The 27,875-nt window shown below is 40.5% G+C and overlaps 1 protein-coding gene across 2 annotated transcripts; it reads left to right on the forward strand.

Annotated features, from left to right (window-relative positions):
• Window positions 1-1,856: 1,856 nt before the first annotated feature.
• Window positions 1,857-27,735, forward strand: LOC131240129 (uncharacterized). Of its 2 annotated transcripts, none has more exons than XM_058238193.1 (5): window positions 1,857-2,183; window positions 11,301-11,359; window positions 22,021-22,202; window positions 26,939-27,028; window positions 27,184-27,735. In XM_058238193.1, exons 1-4 carry the CDS (start codon window positions 2,009-2,011, stop codon window positions 27,012-27,014), a joined length of 492 nt encoding a protein of 163 aa, XP_058094176.1. In that variant the 5' UTR covers window positions 1,857-2,008; the 3' UTR covers window positions 27,015-27,028; window positions 27,184-27,735. The 2 variants fall into 2 exon arrangements, with proteins under 2 accessions (XP_058094176.1, XP_058094175.1); XM_058238192.1 differs by having other exon boundaries at window positions 1,859-2,183; window positions 27,303-27,735.
• The last annotated feature ends 140 nt before the right edge of the window (window positions 27,736-27,875 follow it).

The following is a 27,875-nucleotide window of genomic DNA, read 5'->3' on the forward strand; positions in this document are numbered from 1 at the left end:
AGTATCATTCCCATCTAAACCGTCCATGAGATTGGTCTCCAAATTTTAACCCTAGATCCAAAAACCCTGACTAGTCCATGACTCAGGTGGGCCATACCAATGATTGGGACAATGGGGAGGGAACGCCCACCGTAGAAACATCTGGATGGAATGTGGGGTCCACGTATAGGTCATCTGACCCACTCATCGGGTGATCCCTACCAGGATGATGGAACACGTAGAAATCGAAACCATTCAAATTCAAGTCCCACGATTTATTTTTTTTTCTTTCTCTTTTTCCCGGTCCGTATCATCTACAGCGTTTGAAGAGAAAGCTTATTCTCCAAACATCGCGTGTGAGGAAACTGTGGCGTATGTATGCCATCGAAACCGTCCATAAGCACTGACCATGAGAGTAGGGTTCACAAAATATATTAATCCAGCAATCATGTGAGTGATTATCATGTAGAGGTGTAGTGTTTTTTTTTTTTTTTCCCTCTGTCTTCATGGATCATTTGATGAATGGGTTGGATCAGATAAAAACAGCATGGTGGGCCACACTATAGGAAAGTGGACGACCACCCACGTGCGGGAGTTGTACAATAATCTTAGTATACCAACGTTTGCAGAGGATCCTTCAATAGCTCGCTACCATTTTGAAAATGGTCACTGATGGAGCAATCCTGACCATCCGTTTGAATTCTATGGAATGGATGGGTAGAAGTAAATTAGTGAATGGTCCGGATTCCAAGTGTAAAATCAGATGGTTAATTTCATCTACTGAGTGTAACTTGGTATCGTGCTCCATCTCTGGCTGAAAGTTGTGCAGGATGGGTTCAGGTTGCTGCTCATCCTTAGCCCAATCGAAAGTTCTTATATTTAAACTCCAACTAAATATAACATAACCCAGTCTCAAGTTAGAAATTCTCAATCCAAGTGGGCTCGGTTGGATATATATTAATATTTTTATTATTATATTAACTTGCTATATTTTCAATATACATTTTATTTTTTATACATATAATTTTATTAATTAATTATATATATATAACTATTTATCATTTAAAAAAGAAAGAAAAAAAAAACTTTAATATTTTCTAAACAAGCAAGTTAAACCATAGGACAACTACTCATTTAAAAGCCATGTTGTGTAGCACGTAATTTATTTGGGAGAAAGAAATACAACATATCTTGTAGCTTAAATCATCTAAAATGATATAAATTAATAAATCTTGACTGCATTGGAATTTTCTATCCTTTAAAATAGACAATCTGCACTCAAATATGTTTTATACATCCATGAGAGTTGGCTCCACCATCCTAAGACCTCTTAAACCAAGCCTAACCCAAAATTTACCCGGTCGGTGTTTGTATAGCCCAAGTTTAAGACCGGACCCGATACGTCTTGCCGGGGTCCAACCCAATGCCAGGTCAGTCAAAAGTCTACGTGACCACCAATTTAAGTATAGTCAAATTATCATACTCTAATCCCGCGACGGCCTGACTTCGACCTCACCACACGTGTGAGGGGAGGGAGTTCAACGTACACAGGTGGAACCTATGGCTCAACGGTTTAGATTATTTGATCGTCGCGCCACGATAGAGATTGGACGGACTAACCATGTGATCTCGAGACAAGAAGATCATAGCCATTAGTACTGCGGCCCTTTCAATTGAGCCTGGACCACGTATGCGTTTCTCCACGTAACCGTCTATATTCTGAACACAAGGACAAAGGTTAGAAATGTTCTTTTTAGGTCATCGTCCATCCATAGTAAATCGGAGTAGACCAACGGTCCGGATCACAGTACCATGGGCCCCACTCGTGCAATTTGAAATCGGAGCATTCTGTTCGTAGTTACCCTCCAGTCGAGGTGCCGTAGGCCCGATTCATGAATGCGCACTGCGCATCATGCGTACTTTAGAGTAGAACACCGCTCCAGTCTCCCGCTACAGCCTGCAGAGAACGAGAGAAGGGGTTTCTGAAATTTCAAACGACCGATCGTCCATCGTCTAGAGAGAGAGAGAGATGAGTCTGGGATTCGCCTCAAATCTCCTCATCTTTCTATTCCTTGCTTTGGTTTTGGTTTCCGGAGAGGAGGAGCAGCAGCAGCTGAGTTACAAAGAGTGCGAAAATCTAGGGTTTACAGGTCTCGCTCTCTGCTCCGACTGCAACAGATTTGCCGAATACGTTAAAAATGAAGGTATGCTTCTCACTCTCGACTTTCCTTTGATTATTCTATTTCAGATCTGCTGATCCCCCTTTTTTTTGGCATTGTTTTTTTGTTGCGGGGGAAGCACTTGTGTCCCATCACAATGATTTTGGTGCTGCTGAAAATTTTTATAGCGTTTCATGTAATCAGGACTCTGTTCTGTTACTGACATTTTTGGCAAATATATTGTTTTTATAGATCTGAGAATCTTAATCTGTTTAATTTGTACTGATTCGTGTCATTTGTAGAGAATTCATTATCCTTTTCATGGAACTGTAGAGAATTCATTATCCTTTTCATGGAACTTACTGGGAAAGGTGATGTTTCTCAGATAATAGAATCTGAATCTGTTAAAATTTTAGGGTTTCATGCAATAGGTAGAGAATCCGTGGTCATTTTGTTGAAGTTTCAGCTACCTACAGCTGTTTTGCTGATCGCTGAGGCGGTTGGAAATTTATTCTGTGTTTGGATGTGCAAGTGAATTGAATCCTGAACATTCAATTTAATCAAGAGGAAATGACAAAAGTTGGGGTACGTTTGTTTTAGGTGAATATGTTATGTATTAAAAGGTTTCCACCTTCACATATTTTTATTATTATAGGAGAGCAAAATTTTTTTTTTGACCATTTATTATTTGATTAGGAAGGGCCCGAAAGCCAAAGGAATAACAATGAATCCAAAACAAAACTAAGAGGATTGGTAGCGCCGCATTAATCAGAGTCAACCTACTCCCTAATGATAGATGATGGCACTTCCACAAAGATAGTTTCCTTTCCACCTTCTCAATCACCCTATCCCACAAATTCGTTGCGGGCTTACTAACACAAAGATGGAACCCCAGATAAGTAGATGTAAATGAATCGGCTCTACACCCAAAGACTTTCTAGCTCCTCAACCTCCTTCGGTGCACATATACCCAACAATTCACATTTCTGAACATTAACCTTTAAACCTGAAACTGCCTCAAAGCAACATATAATGTTCCGAAGGTTATCCACTTCTGCCTTCTCTACCCCACAAAATAGCATTATATCATATGCAAACTGGAGACTTGGAAATTGCTTTTGTCAACCTTGAAGGCACTTATAGGACCCACCATTACCCTTTATCTAGCATTTTGCTTAAAGCTTCCGTCACCACCATGAACAAGAATGACAATGGAGGATCCCCTTGCCTTATCTCTCTCCATGACCCGAAGAAACATTTAGGTAACCCATTTACAAGGATTGAGAACTTAGCTGATTTGACACATGCCTAAATCCATCTCCATTTCTCGCCACGCCCTACCTGATCCAACATGTAATCTAAGAAGTCCTTGTCCACGTGATCATACACCTTTTTTAATCAACCTTGCAAACCACGCCTCTCCTACCTTCCTTATTATGATTGTGAATACACTCGTGGGCAATTAAAAAACTATCCAAAATCTGTCTCCTTCCGACGAACACACTGTGGACCTTGGATACTACACTTCCCAAGGCCAATCTCAACTTTGTAGCCAACACGTCTGCCAAAATTTCATATGGAGCTCTAATAAGTATATAATCTCTCAAGCATGTCATTCCCCCTTTCTTTGGAATTAATGTAATGAATGATGCACCCTTTTTGGTTGAAATTCGACTGCTTGAGAAGGACTCGACAATGAATGCAATCACAACCTTTTTAATCATCTCCAAAAAAATCTGGAAAAAAAAAGGTCAATGGATAACCATTTGAACCCGACGCTTTGTCTCTTCCCAAAGCATCTATTGTTGCTTTAATCTTCTCATCTAAAATCAGCTTCTCTAGAGAATCCACCTCCAATGTAGAGAGCTTTGAATATGTAAGATTATCTTACCTCAGTCTAACCCAACCCTCGTTGGAAAGGAGTCCCATATGGAAATTCACAATAGATTCACAAACTTTGTTTCTCTCCGCCAATAGCAATTGCGATTCCATGATAGAACTTTGTATTCAATCTCTTTCCTCAATCCACATTGCCTTGAACTATTGTATCCATTTTACTCCTCTTCCCTCAAACAACTTCTATAATCAAGAGTGAGAGTCTCTCTCTTGCACTTTTCTCCTTTCGGCAGCTCTGATCCCTCCTCCTTGATATCTACAGCTTGGATTTCATTAAGAATGAATCCCAATTCTTGCTCTCTACCTCCCAACGCTTCCTTTTTCTACACATTGATTTTGCCTTGGAGAAGCTTCATCTTTTTGGAATCAAATATCACCCGGATGACCGGAAAAGAATCCCACCACTCCTTCCCTAGATCAACAAAACCTACTTCGAGGCAAGTTAATTCAAAATGGAATGGTTTAGGGCCTTAGTCTTCCTTAGATCAACAAATCCCAATGCTTTTCCGTTCGGTCGTTTTATGATATGCACGAACAAAGTAGGAAAGGGGGGCAGTGTGCAAATGTGGTATGTTTGGTCGTATGGAGCTCCCTCGAAGATTGTGGCTTTTGTTTGGCTAGTCGGTAGGGAGAGGGAGGGTTATGACCGTGGATAAACTTCAGAAACAATCATCGATGATTCCGATTTTTATTTATTTATTTATTTATTTTGAGAAATCACGAATGCATTAAAAAGGGAAAAGATACAAAAGGAGAAGAGGGGAGGAGGGAAGGGCTAAAACGGAATGCCGAGGCGGTAACCCAACTAAACACCTAAAAAAAGAAAATCATAACCCTTCAAAGCGGGCGCCAGGGCCACCCATTCTACAATGAAACCCTTTGCCTTAAAAGCCACCATGGAGGAAGGAAGAGTGATGTCCCGAAAGCATCTGCTATTCCTCTCATTCCACACAGCCCACCACATGGCAAGGATCACCAATCTCTACAAGCGAGTTCTGCCTTTGCCAAGCAGAACTCCATGCTAGGTCTTGAGGAGGAGGTCTGCCGAAGAAGGAAAACACCAACTGACACTAAAGCGAGAACAAAACTCGGCCCAAATTGGGTAGGCGAAGGGGCAGTGAATGAGGAGATGATCGACAGACTCTGTATTCCTCATGCAGCACAAACAGATGTTAGGCAGGGGCATCCCTCTTTTGCGCAGCTTATCCACAGTCAGAATTTTCTTATTTCCCGCTAGCCAACCGAAGACGTTGATCTTGGGAGGGGCCGAATACTTCCAAATATGATTAAAGGAGGGCGCGTGGATAGAAACTTGGGTCTCCAGAGCCCTGTAAAGGGTTTTAACCGTGAAGACACTAGTTTTATCCAGGTTCCATAGAATGGAGTCTGCGGCTAAGGGATCTGGGACTGCTCTCTGAACGCATGCCAGGAGGAGGTTGGCGTATTCCTGGATTTCCCAATCTTGCAGATATCACCTACACTCCACGTGCTAGACAGCTTGACCAGCAGCGATAGAATAACAATCAGCAACAAGAACGTTTTTGTTGGGAGCCAATAGAAAAATGTTCGGGAAATTGACTTTCAGGGGAGCGTCCTCCAGCCAAGTGTCCTCCCAAAATTTGATCTTATCACCTTTACCAACCTGAAATCTGACCGCCAAAAGAACCTTTTCCTTCATGGAGAGGATCCCTCTCCACAGAACCGAAGCCCGATATCGAGAGGACTCCTTCGTCCACCAGCCGCAGACCAACCTGCCATATTTGCCCTTGATCAGGGAGTTCCAAAGGCTCCCGGTATCCATCCCTAACCTCTAAGTCCATTTCCCCAACAGCGTCTGATTCATAAGATAAAGATTTTTTTACCCCCGCACCATGTTGAATCTGGTTGCAGACAATCTTCCAGTCCATCAGGTGAAATTTGGATCTCTCGGATTTCCCATGCCAGAGAAAATCCCTTCTCAGCTTGTCAATGGACTTGACGATAGAAGTGGGGCAGCGAAAAAGAGACATCATATATAGGGGGAGGTTGGAGAGTGCTGCTTTTATCAGGGTGAGCTGGCCCCCCAATGAGAGAAGTCTGCACTTCCATTTGGCGAGATAGGCACCTATTCTAAGTAAGACCTCCCAGGCAGACTTAGGGGGGGCACCTATGCATAAAGGGAGGTCGACGAAGGAGGAGGGAAGGGCAGCAGCCGCACATTGGAGAGAGGAGGCCCAACCTTCGGATTCTTCTTGCTTCATGTTTATCCCTATTAGCTTTGACTTGGACAGATTGATCGATTGGCCTGAAACTGCCTCAAAGCAACGAAGAGTCGTGCGTAGGTTGTCCACATTTTGCTGAGAGGCGACATTGAAAACAAGGGTGTCGTCGGCATACTGAATGTGAGATGTAGGGTCAGGGAGGCCTTTGACGTTAATTCCTTTAAGAATACCTGAGTGCTGACCCTGATGAAGCATCCTTGAAAGGGCCTCCCCTACCAGAAGGAACAGAAACGGAGACAGAGGGTCCTCTTGCCTCAGACCTCTAGAGCTTCGGAAAAAAAAACCCTCGGCGAGCCATTGAGAAGGATCGACAGACGAGCAGATCCTGTACATTCCCCTATCCACTGTCTCGATTTATCGCTGAACTCCATCCTTTTCATCAGATACTGTAGGAAACCTCATTCAACGTGGTCGTAAGCTTTTTCCACATCTAGCTTGCAAAAAAGATATTTCAGACCAGACAGATGGCTAGAATGCAGCACTTCGTTGGCGATTAAAGCGCAATCAGTGATCTGTCTCCTAGGGATGAAAGCACTCTGATTAGCTGAAATGAGTTTGTCTATAACCTTTATCAGACGGGCCGAGAGGATCTTGGCAAGAATTTTATAAGGGGCCCCGAGCAAACATGTCGGACGAAAATCTTTAAAAGATGCAGCTCCAGGGAACTTGGGAATAAGGGCAAGAAAGCCCAAACCTAGCCCTTTCGAGATCCAACCTCTCGCATGGAACTCGTTGATAAAAGCCATGACATCCTCTTGCAACATCTCCCAAAACGAATGGAAAAAAAGAATCAGAAACCCGTCCGGCCCAGGAGCTTTATCTCCACCTAAATTGGCTACAGCTTCTTTCACTTCCTCTCCACTGAGAAAGCGGCTTTGAGCGATAGCGCCTCTTCTTCAGTAATAGAATCAAACGAAAGATTGTCCAGCTGCGGTTTGATCCAGCCATCTGTCTGAAGGAGAGACTGGAAGTGGGCAACTGCTTCTCCAGCTATTGCCTCTCTGTCTTCAATTCTGATTCCTTCCACCACTATGCTGCTGATTTTGTTGGCTCTGGCATTTATACTTGCAATGTTGTGGAAGAACTTGGTATTTTTATCTCCCTCCCTTAACCATTTTGCCCGAGATTTTTGCTTCCAAGAAATCTAATCTTCGAGGACCCTGGAAGATAGAGATTGGATCAGGTGAATGCGCTTGGAGAGGATGTCCAGAGAGACTCTCCCATCTTTAATGCCTGAATCAATGTCTGAGATTTGGGACACCAGAACAACGAGCTCTAAATGTCTTTTGATTAGGACCTCCAATTTCCACTGCTTTAGCTTGTCTTTTAGCATCCTGAGTTTAGAACTGAGTCTGAACCCGGCAAATCCTTCAACTTTGAAGCTGGCCCACCATTCAGTAACCAAGAGATGAAACCCTTCTATTTTAAGCCAGGAGAGATCAAACTGGAAAGGTTTGGGACCCCAATTTGTTTCCTTTGCAGACAGGAGAATGGGACAATGATCGGAAGTCGTGCGAGGTTGGGTAGATTGGGAAGTAGACAGGAAGGATGTGAGCCATTTCGGGGACAACAGAAATCTGCCCAGTCTGGATAAGCAAGGAGAAGCTCTCCCATTGGTCCAGGTGAATCGGGCACCTAGGAGCGGAAGGTCGAGAAGATCTTGATCGTCTATCCAGGCAGAAAATGCCCTTATTAAAGTCGTAGTAGTGTTGCCGTGGGATTTTTCCTCGCAGGATTTGATCAAGTTGAAGTCGCCTGCTATACACAGAAGACCCGAAAAATTGTCTGTTCTCACTGAGCTCGGCTAAGAATTCTTGTTTTTTGGCTTCCACGTTGGGGCCATAGACCGACGCAATGAGGCACCGGAGATTGGAGGAAACTTGTTGCAGGGTTACAGACACCGAGAAGGATCCCACCCTGCTATCAATCAGGGACCATCTGGTTGAGTTCCAGGCCACTAGAACTCCTCCGGAACTACCCGAAGCATCAAGGGCAGCCCATTTTGCATCTCTAACCTTCCACAGAGTCCCCAAAAGAGCATCGTTGAATTGGCTAACTTTGGTTTCCTGTAAACAAAGAACTTTCGGGTTGTATCTTCCACAGGAGAATTTAATCATCCTCCTCTTCTGCTTCGACCCCACTCCTCTTATGTTCCAGGAGAGAACCTTCATCGGGAAACCGATCTGCCTCGTTTACCCTGATGTCTGTCCATTGGATGAAGGTCTTGTATCATTGCGGGGATATCACTGTTACTTGCGGACCTGACCTTCCAATGGATGGGTGACCTCGAAGTCGGAAGCGGACGGCCGCGAGATTCGACGCACTGGAACAAAGTGGTAAAGTCTTCTGAGTTATCCCCAAAGGAGAGACCCACCGATCTCCCAACGTGCCCTAGAGCATCACGAATCCATTTTTTATTGTATATGGAGTCGATCAGCGTAGTCCTGCCCAGATCATCTTTTGCTTCCATAGCACTGTCTTCCACCTGCGGCAAAGATTGGCCCCTTCGCATCTGCAGCGTCTCTGCTACGATGACTTCTTCTCCAGAGCCATCCTGAAAAAGAGAAACAATCGATAGGTATAGGTCTTGCTATTCCTGGTTAGAAAGAATGGAAGCAGAGGGGGAAGTGGGGGTAGGAGGGTTCTCCAAAGACCAAGAGTGATCCTCCAAGGCGAAGACAGAAAACCCCGCAAGAGGAGAGGGGAGGGAAGGAGCTCTCTCGGAACCATCTCTCTCTCGAGCCTTGATCGGGAAGGAAAGGGATTGAGAGAGGAGCGTGGGAGAAGGTAAAGGGTGGGAGACTGGAGGAGCCAAAGCTGAGATAATAATGCTGGGAGACGGTTTGGTGAAGGAGTTAGAGCCTGAGGCATCTGAACCAGCGTACGTGTCGCCAGCTGAGGTTAAAGCAGCATCGGCCGCACGCGTCTCGAATAAGAGAGGACCCGAACCCGACTCCTCTGAACCAAAGGGATATTGGTCGGGCCTACCACGTGCTAGAAGCAATACATCGCGGGTAGTGCCTCGTAGAGAGTTCGCATGAGACGAGAGCAATAGGGATCGACTAACGTCGACACGCGTTGAGGTGCGACGCTCAAGACGTTCTTTGGGCTCGAGGAGGGTCGATGTGTCAGCATGGGTAGGGTCGAGGATGGCCGTCTAACCTCGAGATGGCCAAGTTCTTAAAGAGTTCACGACAACCCAAATATTTTGTTTAATTAGTGGCGCACGAACGAACAAGTTCTTAAAGAGTTCACGATCAAGAAGAAAAAGAAAATCCGCAATCATACAGTGTTGTTTCTTTTATGATGCGGTCTTTGATAGAGGGACCCCAATTAGTTGGGACAAGGCTGATATATATATATATATGTAATATTTTATTTTATTATATATGAGGTCTCAAGTCCCACCAGTTGGGCCATAAGTTACAGTTGATCCAGAATCATGGATATGAATATTGGTATCGTATTGGCCGATAAGGCCATATCGTATCCGTATTGGCATGAGACGATATGTGATACGGGGTCATATCGGCCCAATATGAAAAAACTGACCAGTGTCGGTTTGTGTCGGCCTGTATCGGTCAATATGGGACAATACGCACATAAAAGTCCTTTTTTTTTTTTTTTGAGAATTGACGTAGAGAATTGTACTGATCAGAAAGAAGAAGAAAATACACTCATATTTCCTCTTCTTTTGTCATTTAAACCATGGAAGAAGCTTAAAAACTCATTTTAGGCTATATCTAAACCTATTTTGGGATCAAAACAAATGATTTGAATGAAATTTGACAAATCGAAGTGAAGTGGACCATTATGGGAAAAATTGAAAAGGTTTTCAATTTAATGGGCCATTGTTCACCAAATCATGCTTGATTTGTGTTTAATTAGAGCCCATTTAGTTGACTTTCAACAAGTCAAATTGACAGACAACATTCTCATCGAAGAATGGTCCAATACATCATTGAATATATAGTCAAAATACAAAATAAAAAACATGATAGATTCTTGTGTATTTTATTTTTCCTATTTTTCTAATATTTTTTTACTTAAAAAAATGCTGACTGATACGGCCCCGATACTGATACGTGACGCCGTATCGTATCATTTTTCCGCTAGGCCGAGATCGACATTTAGAACTATGCTTAGAATACATCTTCCAATCTTTCAATGTTCATGTGACGTTCAACCCATCCAATAGGTTGGCCCCATCATGTGGATTACCTTAGCCAAAAATCTGCTACATCCACTCATAGAGTGGACCACACTTTTATTTTGCTATTTATCAATGGATGAATGTTGTTTTCTATGGTTTGGCCCATGTTATGAGTTTATGGAGATGATTTTTGCACTAGGTGGTCCCCACGGTGGGTCCAACCTATTGGAAGGGCCGGATGTTTCATGCACTTAACCTATGGAAGTTGTTATCTAGGTGAACCTTAACTCGTGATCCAGCTGGTTGGACTTGAGGCCCCTCTCTCTATATCTCTCCATCATCTATATGGGTGGGTGGGTGTGGGTGCATGCTAGCACGCACACATGGGTGGGTGGATCAATGTGTATGTGCATGTGTGTGTGTGTGGGTGGGCGTGGGGCAGTTCATGCATGTGAAAAGGTCTCTTTACTAGATGGTTAAGACAGTCCAATCAAAGCAAATGTTGGTCATGGGTTTATCAACAGCAGAACCCATTGGATATCTTGTTTGGATTGTCATAGACATGTGCCATTTGTATGATATATGGTTTAGAGGCATGCCTGTTTTATATATGTATATGGAGATCATTATTGTTGAACATAGTTTTAAAAATTGTTTGGTTTGCCCTTTTGTCATGATTCACATGCCCTGTTTATGTATGTATATGGAGATCATGATTTGCCTATAAAAAATGATGATTTGCATCGCATTATTTTGTAAATGTGTAAGAAGTAGGACAACTCAAATTGGCACTATTCATACAAGGTAAGCATCGAATCAATAGTGCTAAAAGTTTGAAGTATTTATTTACAGAGTTGGTATCAGATTGTAGGAAGTGCTGCACAGAGGACTCCGATGATTCGATGAGTAAGGTATGGATAAATTGTTTATGAAATAATTATTGTTTTTTAATCCTTAAAGCTCACATGCATGCTCTAGATTGCTTTTACTTTGCATTATTTGGATCGGTTTTTTACTCTGCATACTTGATAAATGTTTTAGCAATTTAGTTTGCATTTGATAGCGGCTTCTCTTTCAAAATAGAAGCCATTCCACACTTTAGATAGCTTCTCCAATAGTTTCTATTTTGTAACAGAAGCTGCCAGAAGTAGCTTCTGGTGGTGTTACCAAACACTCCCTTATGTGCTAAATAATCAAACGTGCTGATAATTTAGGCATTTCTCTTGTTCTTCGTAATTAAGAATAACATGATACTTACATGGTGCACCAAAGAGCAGAAAATGGAGGAAAGATGTGACTAGTTTAATTAGTCCCAAGGGTACTTTTATGCTGTGGCATCTTGTTTCATGATGCTCAGTGGAACTTCAGAAGCTTCTAGAAACGGTTCCAAAACAGGTACATGTTGCCTGATATATACCGGTTTTGGTGCCCATTGATATAGGACACCAACTTACAGTGGAATGGACCCTGAACCCCTAAACCAGTCAACTCATCCGACTCGGTTTATGCTGTCCAAGTCGCGGTGATTTGGACCGAGCCACCTCACATGACTCGTATAATTGAATGATTAAACTTTTAGTTGTGTGAGGCTGACCTTGATGTGAATCTCTAATACATATTGTCCATAAAGTGTATAGTGCTCCCCTCCATGCTCAGCGAAGTTTCAGAAAATGAGGCCAATCCAGAACTCAAGTTGGCCACAACACAAGGAACAACAGGGAAGGACACCCACCATATAAAAATCAGATTGTGTGTAGGCCCATCATTATTTTTATATTCCAGGCAATCTGTTCATATGGTGCGCACAGACCATTATGAAGGGAATCCCCAAAAACATAAGTGGGCCACACCTCTTGCATTTACGAGATTTGAGCACATTTTTTTTATTTTTATTTTTAACATTAACATCTAATAAGTTTCAAAAGTGGATCATATATAAGCCAAATGGATTTCTTCTTAGTTCTTAGGAAGATTGAGCGATCAATATATAAGGACTGCAAGGTGATAGCTATAGAGAGTTTGACAGCACAACATTGGTTAATGGTTATGGATGTTGATGGAAGAAATGGAATGAAATTAATAGGTGTCCAAAAACTAGTTGGTGGAATTTAAAATGAGAGGAAACAATGTTATTTAGAGATAAATTGATGGAAGAAAGAAAGTGAAATATTGAGGAAGTAAATGTTCGGTGGAATGAGATGGCTAAGTGCATTAGGAAAGTGTCAAAAGATGTTTTAGTAGTATCTAGAGGAAAAGCCAATCATATGAGAAAACTTGGTGGTGGAATGACGGTGTAGAAAAAGTTATTAACGAGAAACGTGCATGTTTCAAAGCATGGCAAAGGACTAGTAACCATGGAAATCTTGAACAATACACAAATGACGAAAAGATTGCTAAGAAAGTAGCAACTAAGGCTAAACTTGAGGCTTATGATGATTTGTGCAATAGATTAGGAACAAGAAAAGATGAAACAAATGTCTTCTAATTTGCAAAAATGAGAGAGGCGAAGAGTTGGGATCTAGATCATGTTAGATGCATTAAGTGCGATGACCAGAGGATACCAGTCAAGGACAATGAGATCAATGAAAGGTGGAGGAGCTCTTTTCAGAACTTGTTAAATGACAATCACTCTGAGATCCATAGATATAAGAGCCATAAACTCAAATAATGTCTGAGTCCATGGATACCTTTATAGGATTAGGATATCAGATGTGAAAGAAGCTTTGAGAAAGCTAAAAATTGGAAAGGCCCTTGGACTAGATGGTATACCAATAAAGGTTTGGAAGTGTATAGGAGATACTGGGTTATTTTGGTTGAGAAAGTTGTTCAACAAGATTGTAAGATTGAAGAAAATGTTAGATGAATGGAAGAAAAGTATCGTGGTACTTATTTAGAACAATAAAAGAGACATACAGTTGCCCTACCTATCTTGGGATTAAACTTATGAGCCATACTATGAAACTTTTGAAAAGAGTGATTAACCAAAGACTAAGGCTTGAGACAAATGTATTAGAAAATTAGTTTTGTTTCATGCCATGTAGGTTTACCACTGAAGCTATTTTCCTACTTATGACAATTGATTGAGAAATATAAGAAGTGGAGGGAGGATCTCCACATGGTCTTTATTGGCCTAGAGAAAGCTTACAATAGATCTCTAGAGATTTAATCTGGTGGGTGTTGGGAGAGAAAAGAGTTTCAAGAGGATATATTGAAATGATTAAGGATATGTGTGAGGGAGCAATAACAAATGCCAAGACCACTAGTAGAGAGAAAAGTGAGTTCCCAATTACTCAAGGTGTTCCGTATCCGTTATGATATGCCCATTAAGGCCGATACGTATAGGTAACGGCCATGACCGTTACGCGATACGAGGGTGAAACGGGGCAGTTGATTTTTTGGGACCGTATCGGCCGTTACCCCCGTAACGGTCAAAAAGCAACCAATTTTTTTTTATATTTAAATCCCCCCTCCCCCTCTTTCTTTTCTTTTTCTTTTATTTTTTATTTTTATTTTTTTTTACTTTTCTCATTCCAAAAACTCTCCTAGATCATTTTGTAATAGATTTCGAGCACTGTTACTATAGTTTTTAATATTAAAATCATAAATTGGAGTGATTTGAGCAATAGTATATATGCAATTTTTTCTATTTTTAGTTTTAACGCTTGATTGTGATGTGTAAACATTAGATACATATAATCATGTTCACAAATTCACTAGACAGCCTAATACAACACTCCCACTAAAGAGTGGACCGTTACACTACCATAAATATGTTCAAAACGAAAAATGAATACATATTTGGAATATTTACACTATTCTTGATTTTCTAAATATTTTTTCAGAATTTGTCGGGCAAAATAAAATTTTCAACCGTTACGGTGGTCATAACAGTCGTTATGCCCCTGTATCGGTCATTACAACTGATACCCATATCAGTAAGGGTGGTGACCGTTACGGCCACCGTTACTAATACGGAATACCTTGCAATTACTATAGGCTAGCATCAGGGGTCAACATTGGGCCACTACATTTTGCATTGTTTATGGTGAGTTAATGAGGAATTTGTAAGAAGAGATAACCATGACGTATGTTATTTGTAGATGGCATAGTTTTGATTGACAAGACAATAAAGGGTGTAAACACAAAGCTAGATTTATAGAGAGGTACTTTAAAATCAAAAGGATTTAAAATTTGTCGGACTAAAATAGAGTATATGGAGTGTAGTTTTGGTAATAACAGGAGTGGTAACTAGGAATTAGTAAAGATTGCTATCCAAGAAGTTTCCCAAAATGACCACTATCAATATCTTGGGTCGATAGTTCATGAGAGTGGAGAGATTGAGAAGGATGTTGCCCATAGAATTCAAACAGGTGGAAGAAATGGAGATGTGCCTCTGGAGTTTTATGTGATTGTCGTGTACCACTCAAATCGGAAGGGAATTTTTTATAGGATGACTATAAGAACAGCCATGCTTTATGGGTCAAATTTCTTGGGCAATTAAGGAACAACATGTGCATAGGATGAGTGTAGCTAAAATGAGGATGTTGAGATGGATGAGTGGTAAGACAAGGATAGATTTAGAAATGAATGCATTTGAGGGAATTGAGGACCAACACTAGTAGGTAACAAGATGAGGGAAAGTAGACAAATGGTTTGTTCATGTGTAATAGAGACCAAGAATTGTGTCAGTTAGAATGAGTGAATTAGTAGAAGTTGAAGCTCTAAAAAGGCAAGGGGAATGCCCAAAAGAACGTGGGTGGAAGTAGTAAGAAAAGACTAGATGACCTATGATCTAATTGAAGTTATGGCCTTTGATAGAGTGGAGTGGCGGAAAAGGATTCATGTAGCCAATCCTAATTAATTGGGATAAGGCATAGATGATGATGATGTCTGGAAGGGGCTCAAAAATTCCATCTAGTGGCTTGGAAGGTGGTCTACGAACCAATGCTGAATGGGGGTCTAGGTATCAAAAGCTTCGGATCCACGAACATAGCAATGATGTGCAAGTGGTGTGGAGACTTGGGCTTGATGAATAGTCTTTAGAATTCTCGCTGCTAAGTATAGTATGGCTAAAAATTGTTGGGACCTTAATGTCACCTCGTAGAGAGTATGCTCTTTCATGCAGGGACAGGCTGCACAATTTTGTCTCAATCATTTTCACGTGGAGGGTGGTTTAGGTGAGAGTTGGATTCTGGGATCATCAGTGGTGCTTAGAGGTGCCACTCAATGTCTTCAAAATCATTATCATATCGTAAATCGTAATAGGGTTTGAATCGTATCGTAAATCGTAAGATTTTTTCTGATTTACAAAAAAATATATATATAAAAAAACACATGAAAAGATATAAGTAAATAAAAAAAGATTAAAAACTCATTAATCATCAATTTACCATCAACATGTACCAAAAAAGTAATACATATCATGATATTATCATTTGGAAAAATGTATATGGTATAAATATCATGATAGTAAGGGATTCTTGTCTTTTTCCTTTGTTTTCTTTTATTGTCCTTCAAAAAATTTATCTTAAAAGACATATGAGAGTCCTTTAAAAAATTTATTCATTTGTACCTTTCTTGTATAAAATCATGTTAGAAAAAATAGCATTCGATTCCATTATGAATAAAAAGATATCTTGATTTCTTTGTTTTGGGTTTTTAAATATCAAAATCCTCATCTCTCTCTCTCTCTCTCTCTCTCTCTCTCTCTCTCTCTCTCTCTCAAAAGAAAAAAAACAAGGATATTTTTAATAGGGGAGAGCCTTTTTCATATTTTATGAGTAAAATGGTACAAACCAAAAAAAAATAATAAGAATAAAAATAAAATTTTGATTTTTAAAGCTTTTTTTTGGCCCATTAACGCAATCCACAATTATCTTACGATTTGATAGGATTATTGTACTATTCGATACGATAATCGTACAATTATTTAGGATATAGGAATTGGGTGGTGTACAATTCAAATCATACACCCATACAATATGATATGAATCATACAATTTTGATAACATTGGTGCCACTTGCTGAAAAATTTACAAACCTGTTCTTGGTTGCGGTGGATGGAGAGCCCACAATTAGTCAATATTTTCAACTGGTGGATGATATGCTTGTTTTTTTTTTTTTTTACTAAATATTATTGAAGGGAGCCAAAGGCAACAGAAAGAAACAAAGAAAACAGACAAAAACAAAACAAAACAAAAAGCAGAGAAACCTGGAAAAAGCTTGTTATAAAACTTGAACAAACAATAGCTTCAAGGGAGGTGGGAAACAGGGCTACCCACTAGGCAATGATCGAAACCAACCCACTAGTCCAGCAGACGAGATGTCAACGAATAGTTAGATAGGTTGATAATCGAGGCTCAGTCCTTGATGTCCTTGACAACTAGCCCTGTGACTCTAGAGGAAGGCGTGGAGGTGTTGCAGAATTTCTTTCTTTCCAGATTTCCCAGAGGACGGCTGTGGCCCTCAAAGGCTAGACAACTATAAAGTCCTTGTCACCGCTACCCCAGTGCCAAGCCCAGGAATTGAGCTGGGCAAATGACCCAAGAAACTTGGAGTTTGGCAAAGTAGAGGACTAAATATCCGGAGCAGACAGGAACTGGACCAGTTACGCTTTTATGGTGCCCATCTTTAGGCCAACTTCGAGATGATGAAGTTAGTAGCATGTCACAACCTTTGAAGTCCCTTGAGACCAAGGTATACAATAGCGATTACATAATGGCACTAACTATTATGGGATACAAGGTCGTAATGGCCCGTGTCAAAAAATTTTGGACCACGATGGGCCTGTAACAATCCATTATGACCATGCATAATATGTCCCTTTTAGAGGGTTATTTTCATTTAATTTTTCCTTCTTTTCTTAACATTTTTGCTTCTTAAGACTATTTTAACCCAATTTCAACTAGATTTATGCAAAATTCAAAGATTAAAGTAGAAGATTTAAGCCATTTTTTAATAAACAAGGATGTGGGGCTGAATTGGGAAAATTTTGAAAAGGAAGGGAATTTTATTTTATTTTTGTTCTTGCTTTGAATGTTCTGATTCAATGTTATATTTTCAAATTAACCAAATTTTGCTAAATTTGTGTTCAATTTGACCATTTTTGTGTCACTATTTTTTTTTTGCTGGCTTTTATATATTTTCAGCAATTTTCAAAATTAAAAAATAAAAATTGTAAATTATTTGGAGTGGAGATTGTTCAAATATATATATGGAGTTCAGATCTACTCATGCATGCACTTAATAAGTGTTTTTCATTTTTCGTCTTTTTTTTTTTTTTTTTTTTTTTTTTTTTTTTGGTAATATTGAGTTATTTTTGGAAGGAATTGTGACCAATTTTTCTTTTTAATTTTTTTCCTTAAATTCTTGAGGAGAATGATGTCAAATGCTTAGGAATATGCATTGGCGAGATGAATCCCATAGATTGCATGGACCATTAATCTGAATTTAATTTTGATTTTTCCTCAAATTTCTTGAGAGAAATGGTATCAAATGGTTAGGGATATGCATTAGTTGGATGCATCCCACAAATTGCATGAATTTCAGCCTGTTCTGGGGGCATTCAAGTGGTCAGTATAAGTCTCTCAAGTTACTAATATCATCAGGTAGCCCGAGATATCATTCTTACCAAAGAATGGCCCATTACACAATCATAGACATCTTCAAAACCAGAAAAAGATAATTGATTTGAAATCCTTTAATAATTCTAAAATTTCTAGTATTTTTTCACATTTTTTCTTAAAAAATAAAACAAAATGTAACCATTAGAGTGTTACCGTTATTTGAATACCGTGCTTCAGGTTGTGTGTATTCCAAGGATTGGGCCATATAGAAGGATTTGGGAATTTGAATCTGATGGGTAGTTTCTGCCAAATCGATGGTGAAAGAGTTGTCCATGGACGATCATAGAAATTACTCAAGGTTTGGAACATCACTGCCCCCTCAACATCAAAGCTTTTATATGTACTACGTGGCTCGATAAAATTCTCACTATCAACCACCTTAAGAGCAGAGGCATGTTGATCTCAAGTAGATGCATCTTGTGTTGTGCAGATGATGAAACTGTGAATCACTTTTTTCTGCAAACATTCTCTAAGGTTTGGAACATCACTGCCCCCTCAACATCAAAGCTTTTATATGGACTGCATGGCTTGATAAAATTCTCACTATCAACCACCTTAAGAGCAGAGGCATGTTGATCCCAAGCAGTTGCATCTTGTGCTGTGCAAATGAAGAAACCATGGATCAAATTTTTCTGCATCGTGCTTTTGCCTTGGAAATTTGGAAATGTGGTGCTATCCAAAGTTGGGGTGTTGTGGGTGTTCCTCAAATCAGTTATGAATGTTATTGAATGGTGGTGCTCAGGTGCGTGGGGGTATGATTTGGACATGCTTTGTGGAGTTTGGTGGCTCATGCAGTTATTCGGTCAATATGGATCGAGAAGGAACAAGCGTTTTTTTGTTGGAAGGTCTTCTATGATTCATAAGCTGGAAAGAAGATACACAATCTTATAATTGACTAGGCAAAGGTGGATGAAACATTCAGAGGTTTCTCTCTGAACAACATTAAGACGAGATTATCTGAAGTTTTGATGTGTTCTCCGGAATCTCCCAACCAGCTGCCTGCTAGTCTCCTCACCCTATTGGATTCTTCAACCAGCTGTGTATGTGTTCTCGGGAGTTCCCAACTAGCTGCCTGCTAGTCTCCTCACCCTATTGGATTCTTCAAAATTAACTTTGATGGCAGCTCACTCAGTAAACCTGGCCCAGCAGGGATGGGAGGTGTCATCTGGGACTGCATTGGCAGTGTTCTCACAGAGTTTTTGGGTGGGTCGGATTTGTTTCCACTTTCCAGGATTCCAATATGGGGAAGCATTTACTATGTTGCTGGCAGGAAAGTGGCTATTCAATATCAGTTCTTTTTCAGCCATTTTCAAGATTGATTCTAAGAATTCTATTGCATGGGCTTCTGGGAAGGGCTGCAGATTGGGTGGAGATGCTGGACTAATGCATGGGGCTCAGCCATGTCCTGTGGGATGCAAACAGCATGGTTGATTGCCTGGTCAAAGCGGGTGTAGTCAGGCTTGATCTATTCATTATCGCCCCAAGAATTGGATCCCAGTGGGTTCGATTTTAGGCATGAATTAGGATTCTGAATTGAGTTTGCATCTGGATTGGTTCTAGAAACAGGTATGGATTTAGATTCTGATCCACCCCAGAAACATAGTAGGTTATATATATATATATATATATATATATATATATATATATATATATATATATATATTATATATAATTAGATAAAAGATAAAACTAACTAACTAAATAAATAAAATCATATGTTTGGGTTACCCAACCTGATCCAATTTCTAGTTGGATTCAAATCGTTGGACTTGAATCTGACCCAATTATCAATTAGGCCAAAAAACTCAACCCAGATTCAATTACATTGGATTGGATAAAAGCTTTTTAGATGGACAATATATCAGTAAGGCTAGGGAGGACGTAAGTGAGGTCAGATTTGTTTGGTTAATGAGTCTTCTTGGAGAAACTTTTAAGATAGAAAATGCCAAATTCATGGAGGAAAAGCATTAGTAAGGATAAAGGGGATGCACATCTATATGGGGAATCAAACCAATGTTACCTTGATTGCCAGCCCCCCTACATTTTCTATTCCAAATCCTACGATCTGGATTATGGGGAGAGAGAAATAATTAGTGCTTCCATAATCATAGTGGGCTGGTTTAGGTCTTTAGAAGGGAAAAATTGGATGTTAGCTTGATCGCCAACCCCCCTATGTTTTCTGTTCCAAATCCTACAGCCTGGATTATGGGGAGAGAGGAATAATCAGTGGTTGTGTAATTGTAGCAGGCTGTTTTCGGAGGTCATTAGGAGGGAAAATTTGGATGTAATGGGCTGGGCCTCAAATACAAAGGCTCTTGTTGAGTGCCCCCTCTCGTCTTCATCTTGGTTTGCCTTGTTGCTTGTCTTTGGTTGTTCAGCTTTCATTTTCTTTTACAATAAAATCGTTACCTTAAAAAATAAAAAATAAAAACATTCTGGATTATGGGTCATTTGCAATCCACGTCACTATTTTTGCCGATCCAAATTAATGCTTCGATACTCGTAACATGTAGATTAACTTGTTATGTCAATACATATTCTGAACATAGAGATTGATACTTTGATTTATTTAACTGCACTCATTATATAATACCATGCACACAGGACCTATAATGATAATATTTATCATTTTGCATATGAAGAACTGTATGAATCTGTATATAAAACTATACTGTACGTACCTAGTGTGTGCCTGTTCCACCCATGATCCAGGTAAGCTTGAACCAAACTCATGACTGATGATATCCTCCTTTTGGAAGCCTTTCCTTCACTTTTCCATCTTTCTAGAAATAAAGAAGCAAAGGCTATGGTTTTCTGTGATGTTAGTGGGGGCTGGGTACGATTTTTTAGAATGTGATGCTTCACCAGAATCTTAATGATTTACCTCTTTCAAAAGCCTTACTGGAATATTGATTGGAGGCGGGCAAATTTGGAAATGTTGAAGCATGATAATTTCTCTTTGATCGATTCTTGAAATTTGTGACAGAAATCAACGAAAATCCATCTTCAAGGCTGAAGGTGTGGAAAGCTTTTGTAGTGCTCACTGTCCAAGCTTTTGTGTGGATTGCTATGGCTAATAAAATTCTCACCGTTAATAATCTCAAGAAGAGGAAAATGGTAATTCCAAACATGTGCTTTCATGCAAGGAGGATGAAGAGTCCATTAAACACCTCTTTATTCATTGCAAAGTCACAAGGGCCGTCTGGGAAAGTATTTCCAATCTATTTGGTATAGTGTGTCCTTTTATGATCTGATGGTGGGATCAGGAAGAGACCCGTCTGCCTCATGAGATTCAATTTTATGGGAGGTGGTGCTGTTTTCAGTTTTATGGGGTGTCTGGAAAGAAAAGAATGCCTGTATTTTCGAAGTTAGAGAGGAAAGGTGGATTTAATTCCCAGAAAGATTATTTTTATGAGGGTGGGTTAGGCCCTGTATCTTCCAGATTTCAGAGGCATATCAATCCCATTTTTAAAAAAAAATCCAAACTGGCATGCTCAGTGCCATGGCATGTGTGGAAGGTATAGGCTTTGTGGGCTGCTGGGTGTTACGGGACGATTGAGTGCTTTTTTTTTTTTTTTTTTGGGTTTTCTTTGTATTTTTTTTACGTTTGACCTCTTGGGAAGACGATAGCTCATCATGACTCCTGGCTGTAGTTTTGTATGTTTTTTGCTCTTTTATTTTTTATTTTTCTTCACAAAAAAAAAAAAGAAGAAAAAAAGATGAAAGAAGCATGTTTCACATTTGAATCTGACTCTTCAAGCAGTTGTAATATATAATGACTACGTATCATGTTGTGATGAGGCTGTTCTAAATTATTAGTTGAGGAAGCTTATTTATTTATTTCTTGAATAAGTACACTTTTTTAGATCCATCGATTCCAAAGAATAGGATATCTTCTTTTTGTCTGAAGGACAATTGAAAGTGACCTATTCTATTTGCTATTGCAGGTTACTTACTCAGGTGCAATTTTAGAGGTATGCATGAGGAAACTTGTATTCTATCCTGAAGTTGTTGGATTCATCGAGGAAGAGAAGGATCAGTTCCCCTCTCTTAAAGTCCAATATGTATATGCTTCTCCACCAAGACTTGCCATGCTGGATGATGATGGCCATCACAAGGAAACCATAAGGTCTCTCTCTCTCTCTCTCTCTCTCTCTCTCTCTCTCTCATGCATTTCTCTTGGCTTTCAGTATACTTCATCTTCTAGATCCTAGCATGTAACTATTTTAGCCCCTAGATTACCGAAATGGTTAGAGATATACACTTAGAGGTACTGATAGTGACATTGGTAGCAGATTCTCATGGATACTTATAATACATAGTTAAAATTTATCCTACTCTAGTCTGCTTGTTATTTAGAACGATGTGTCAGATGGGGATATCTTTATCCATATCTAGTTCCTGGACTTCATAAAATGCTGGAGTGTCCATTCCCTCTCTTTAATTGTCTCTGCATCCATGTCTGGGCATTGTAGGTTGGCCAACTAAATCCCTCTAGTTATTCACAGATGATATCATAGTGATTGCTCAAACAATGCTCATGTTATAACCTACTGGCAGTAGTAGGCACATAATGCATGCCAAAGTAAGAGGTTTCCCAAACTGAAGGCACCATGTAAGGATGCAGGTAAAGAGGCTCTGGATCTTCACATCTTGAAGGGACCTAACTAATTTCGATCCAAGAAAATGGTTTTTTGGGTTCAAACAATGCAAGCATGGCAAGAATGCGAGGTCGATACCATTTGATAGCCTATCGAGTTACCTTTCCAACAACTACCAGATCACATAATCCGGGCAAGAATTCAAGAAGTTATAACCTAGTTACAATAGGGAACATGGTTGTGGCAAGATGTGATCTTGATGTCATCACATGTCACCGTTAGTGCTTAGAATTGATTTAGTCATGGTTTGATATCTTGGTTAAGTATGGTTAGTACACAGGCCTTGGTTAATCAGTGGTTAGTTAGAAAGAGTTAGTTAAGTGCTTAAGTTGGGTGAAAACTTGGTTTCCAATTTCCATACTGTTAGACTGTTAGTTCTTTTCTAATGGAAACTCAAAACTTCATTAATCAAACAAAAAGAGCAACAATAAAGGAGGGATTAGGGGTTGAGAGGTTATCCCTCGACCCCACCTAAAAAGGATTAGGGGCTAGCACCCTAATCCATAGGATTGCTTAAGAGGCCCTTTCTCAAGTTATATGTTATATCAAGTTAGGGAACTAGTTAAGATTCCGTGGTCTAGTCCAAGCAGTAGGGTTTGGGATGGAGTGTTAGCATAAAATCAGTTGTATAGGCTTTTTATTCCCATTTTTATATTTGCTACTATTAATGTCATTAGTTGCTTTGTTTTTCTTTTTGAACAGCTATAAATGAGAAGATTTTATTAGAGAGCAACCTGACAAATAGTAAAGCCGAAAGAATACAAGAGAACGTGTTAACAACCCAAAAGGGAGCGTGCTACATTAGTGTCAACGTGATGAATATTCGAAGCCCAATCTGATACGTCTCTCTTAGATTTCCAAAGAACTCGATCTCATGATTTAAACTTGTCGTCAAAGCAACGCGCGTTACGTTTGCCCCATATATTCCAAAAACAAGCTAGAAAGCTCAATCTCCACAGAGGAAGGCAATGTTTTGGCAGCTGGATGCCGTGCCACGCCAGGATAAGGTTTGGAACTGAATATGGCATGACCCACTACACTTCAAAAAATTTCATAATGTGGCTTTACAGCTGATTGGCAAAATGGCAATGGATTAGAAGATGGTCGAGTCCTTCTGCATCCATCATGCATAGAAGACAAATGTTTGGTAGGATCATTCCCCTTTTTTGTAGATGGTCATTCGTAAGGGTCCATTTCCAACCCGCCAACTATGCGAAGCATGCTACCTTAGGAGGGGCCCTGTAGAACCAAAATTCAAATGGGTAGATGTTGCTGTGGAGATTCCTTTGAGGATGGATTGTATTGTAAAATGACTTAACCGAAAATGCACCTGAAGGAGTAGTCGGCCAGACCAAAGAATCACTCAATTATGCGGAAGGAAAATAGAGTTGGAGACACTCCAATAATTTTGCGAACTCCTCTGCTTTTGAATCTGAAAGAGCCCTTCTACATGGAGGACACCATGCACCCCTACTGCCTTCAAATGAGAAGCACCCTTGGACCGAAATGTTCTTCTCCGAAGAGAGCAATGCCAAGGAAAATCCTCCGCTAGAGGCCTACAACCGCACCAAGTGTCCTCCCAAAAACGAATCCGTGATTCGTCACCAAGATTAAATGAAGAATAACTCATAATCAATGGGACCACCGAGGATATAGCCTTCCAAATAACCAATGTAATGTATGATGATGACTTCTTGGTCACCCAGCCCCTTTCTTCTAATCAGTACTTCTGAGCAATGACTTTCCTCCAAAGCTTACTTTCTTCGGCTCCGAATGTCCATTGCCTTCCAAATAGCCGAGGTACGGTATAATGATTAAATGAAGAACTCATAATTGATGGGACCACCGAGGATATAGCCTTCCAAATAGCGGAGGTATGGTATAATGATGGCTTCTTGGTCACCCAGCCTCTTTCTTCCAATCCGTACTTCTGAGCAATGACTTACCTCCAAAGTTTATTTTCTTCGGTTCCGAATCTCCATTGCCATTTACTGAGCAAAGCCTCGTTCATAGATGCGAGATCTCTCAAACGAACTCCTCCCTCGACTAGGGGATAGCAAATCTCTTCCCATTTCAAAAGATGAAATTTGTGTTTATCCTCTGTACCTTGCCACAAAAAATCCCTCAATTTGTTGATTTTTTCTATCAATTTCCATTGGGATCTTTCTATAACTTTGTTCCATAAATGCTTGGGAGGGTTTTCCTAAGCATGGTGGGAGTCCCAAATAAGATGATGGAAAAGATCCTGTACGGCACGCAACTACTCTTGCATAGTTTAATAACTCTTCATTTGACATACCAATACCCGGCATTTCTGATTTAGCCATGTTTATCTTCAACCCTGAAACCTCTTTAAAACACCCCAATATTTTCCTCAAATTGTCAATCTTGACCCAGTCCACGTCGCAAAACAGTAAAGTATCGTCCGCAAACTTAAGATGAGATATCGTAGGCCCAAAAGTAGAAGTTTGAAAACCTGAAATGAGCCCCTTTTGCTACCCTTTGGATAACATGGTACTAAGAGCTTTCGCAACCACTAGGAATAGAAAGGGAGAGAGGGGATCATCCTGCCTTAGACCCCTAGAAGCTTTGAAGAATCCCTTTGGGGATCCGTTGACCATCGCTGAGAAGGATGTGGAGGACACACATTCCATTATCCAACTAACCCATCTCGATCCACATCCAATTCTTTGCAACATGTATTTCATGAAACCCCAGTCTACATGATCATATGCCTTTTCAATATCTAGCTTGCATATTGCCCCCTTTTTTTTCTCCCTGTTTCTTGAATCAATGCATTCGTGGGCTAGTAGTGCACTGTTGAGGATTTGATGCAGGACAATTAACCACTTGCTCTAAAAGCTCGAACTGTTAGAGTATGGCAAATTAATCCATTTATCTCATAGCCCAGGCCCCACATCTCATGGGTTAGGACCTCGGCCGAACCCCCTTCGTGGGCTCCAAATCACATGGGCCGCCCACCCCGAGTGTGTCCCTGCATCCCACGGGCTACCCCACTCAAGCCCGGTGTGAAATGCGTATTAATCACCCCTGGTAAGGAGTCTCGAACACGAGACCTCCCCCGTGGGCCCCAAATCGCATGGGTCACCCACCCCGAGTGTGCCCCTGCATCCAACAGGCGACTCCACTTGAGCCCAGTGTGAAAATGCCCCTGCATTAATCACCCCCGGTGAGGAGTCTGGAACACGAGACCTCCCGCTCTGATACCAATTTGATGCAGGACAATTAACCACTTGCTCTAAAAGCTCGAACTGTTAGAGTATGGCGAATTAATCCATTTATCTCATAGCCCAGGCCCCACATCTCATGGGTTAGGACCTCGGCCGAGCCCCCTTCGTGAGCCCCAAATCACATGGGCCGCCCACCCTGAGTGTGTCCCCGCATCCTACGAGCTACCCCACTCGAGCCAGGTGTGAAATGCGCATTAATCACCCCTGGTGAGGAGTCTCGAACACGAGACCTTCTCTGTGGGCCGTACCCATCCCGAGTATGCCCTTGCATCCCACAAGCGACCCCACTCGAGCCCGGTGTGAAAATGCCCCTACATTAATCACCCCCAGTGAGGAGTCTCGAACACGAGACTTCCCCCGTGGGCCCCAAATCGCATGGGTCACCCGCCCTGAGTGTGCCTCTGCATCCAACAGGCGACCCCACTTGAGCCCAGTGTGAAAATGCCTCTGCATTAGGATTGCCCTCCGCAATAAATGCACCTTGATTTTCCAAAATGACCAAGGGCAGGACTTTTCTGAATTTGCTTTCGAGGACTTTAGCCAAGATTTTGTAAGGGCTGCCAATGAGGCTTATTGGCCTAAAGTCTCTTTGTGAATTTTGAAAAATCATCAACACCCCAATCAGGGATTCTCATTGTTGCTTGGAAAAAGTTCACGACAGGCTACCTATTTGACGTCAACCCTCCTTTACTAGGCAGATGGCTGGCAGTCAGACTCAGGTGGAGTTAACAAATCAAACTAATGCCATAGGAGTGGAAACAAAAGCATAGCAGAAATTTTACTACAAAACTGCTAGAGAACTAATCAGAAAAACATTACTTTTCTGTTTCAAGATCGATTTCATAAATCACAAACCATAGAAAACGGTGTCATAACACCAAAAAAAAAAAAAAAACCCTCAAAATTGAGGGCTATTTTCTGTGCACTGAGGGTTTCTATATTTGATTTTGCAGAATTGACAACTGGAAACGTGAACATATACGGCAGTTCCTGAGAGAGAAGGTGAAGCCTGGTGCATCAGCAAGCTAAGATTTGAATATCAGGTTCCGTTTCTCCTCTCGTAATTGCTATATAGGAGTCTCTGTCCTATTTGATTTAGTTTCAATAATTAGATTTACTCAAATTTTCAAATTTGCAATTATGATGTTGGGGTTTGGCATCTTAGCTTTCCATTTCATTATGGAATATAATTGCACAGATTTTCTACTTGGGATGGTGCCACTCTTGTTTCAAACCGCTGTGATTTCTCCAAGGTCATTAATGTCTTTTCCTGTTTCCTACTTCGTTTCCAACTCTCCTGCTTGCTGCTTTTGGTAGGCTAAAGATGCAGAAACTAGCCAAAGAAAGATGAGTACCATGTTCTTTAGGAAAAAAAAAAATGAATTGTAGTTCAGAGGTTTGATGTCTCTACAGTTTCTAAGAAATAGTGAGAATTCTCAATCTCTCTCAATGTGAAGATCAAGGATTTGAATTGATGATGTTTCATTGGCTCCTCCTAAAGATTTCATTTCAATTGGAATTTGATTATTCATGATGTATGATGCTGCCTGTTAAGCATCCATGGCCGAATGGCTATAATTCGTAAATTCATGGGTTCAATTCCTGTATGATGCACAACCCAATGCAAACACTCGAAGCTTTTATTTGTAGAGCTCTCAAGTACCTTGAGTTTCATCACATGTTAACCGTAGCAGGGCTGTCAAACACCATTTGGTTAAAGTTGCACAAGGGACTTGAAATTTCAGTTGGAGATTTTGCTGTCATCCATGGGACGTTGAAACGAGCATGATAAAAAATTGATCTTGTCCTTCGCCTTTTAAAAAAAAATTATTTTTTAAATGTGATCTGCAGTTATTCATTTATATAATTGGAAGCACACTATCCAAACAT

The sequence above is a fragment of the Magnolia sinica genome, chromosome 3 (assembly GCF_029962835.1).
Source record: "Magnolia sinica isolate HGM2019 chromosome 3, MsV1, whole genome shotgun sequence".
Lineage (NCBI taxonomy): Eukaryota > Viridiplantae > Streptophyta > Magnoliopsida > Magnoliales > Magnoliaceae > Magnolia > Magnolia sinica.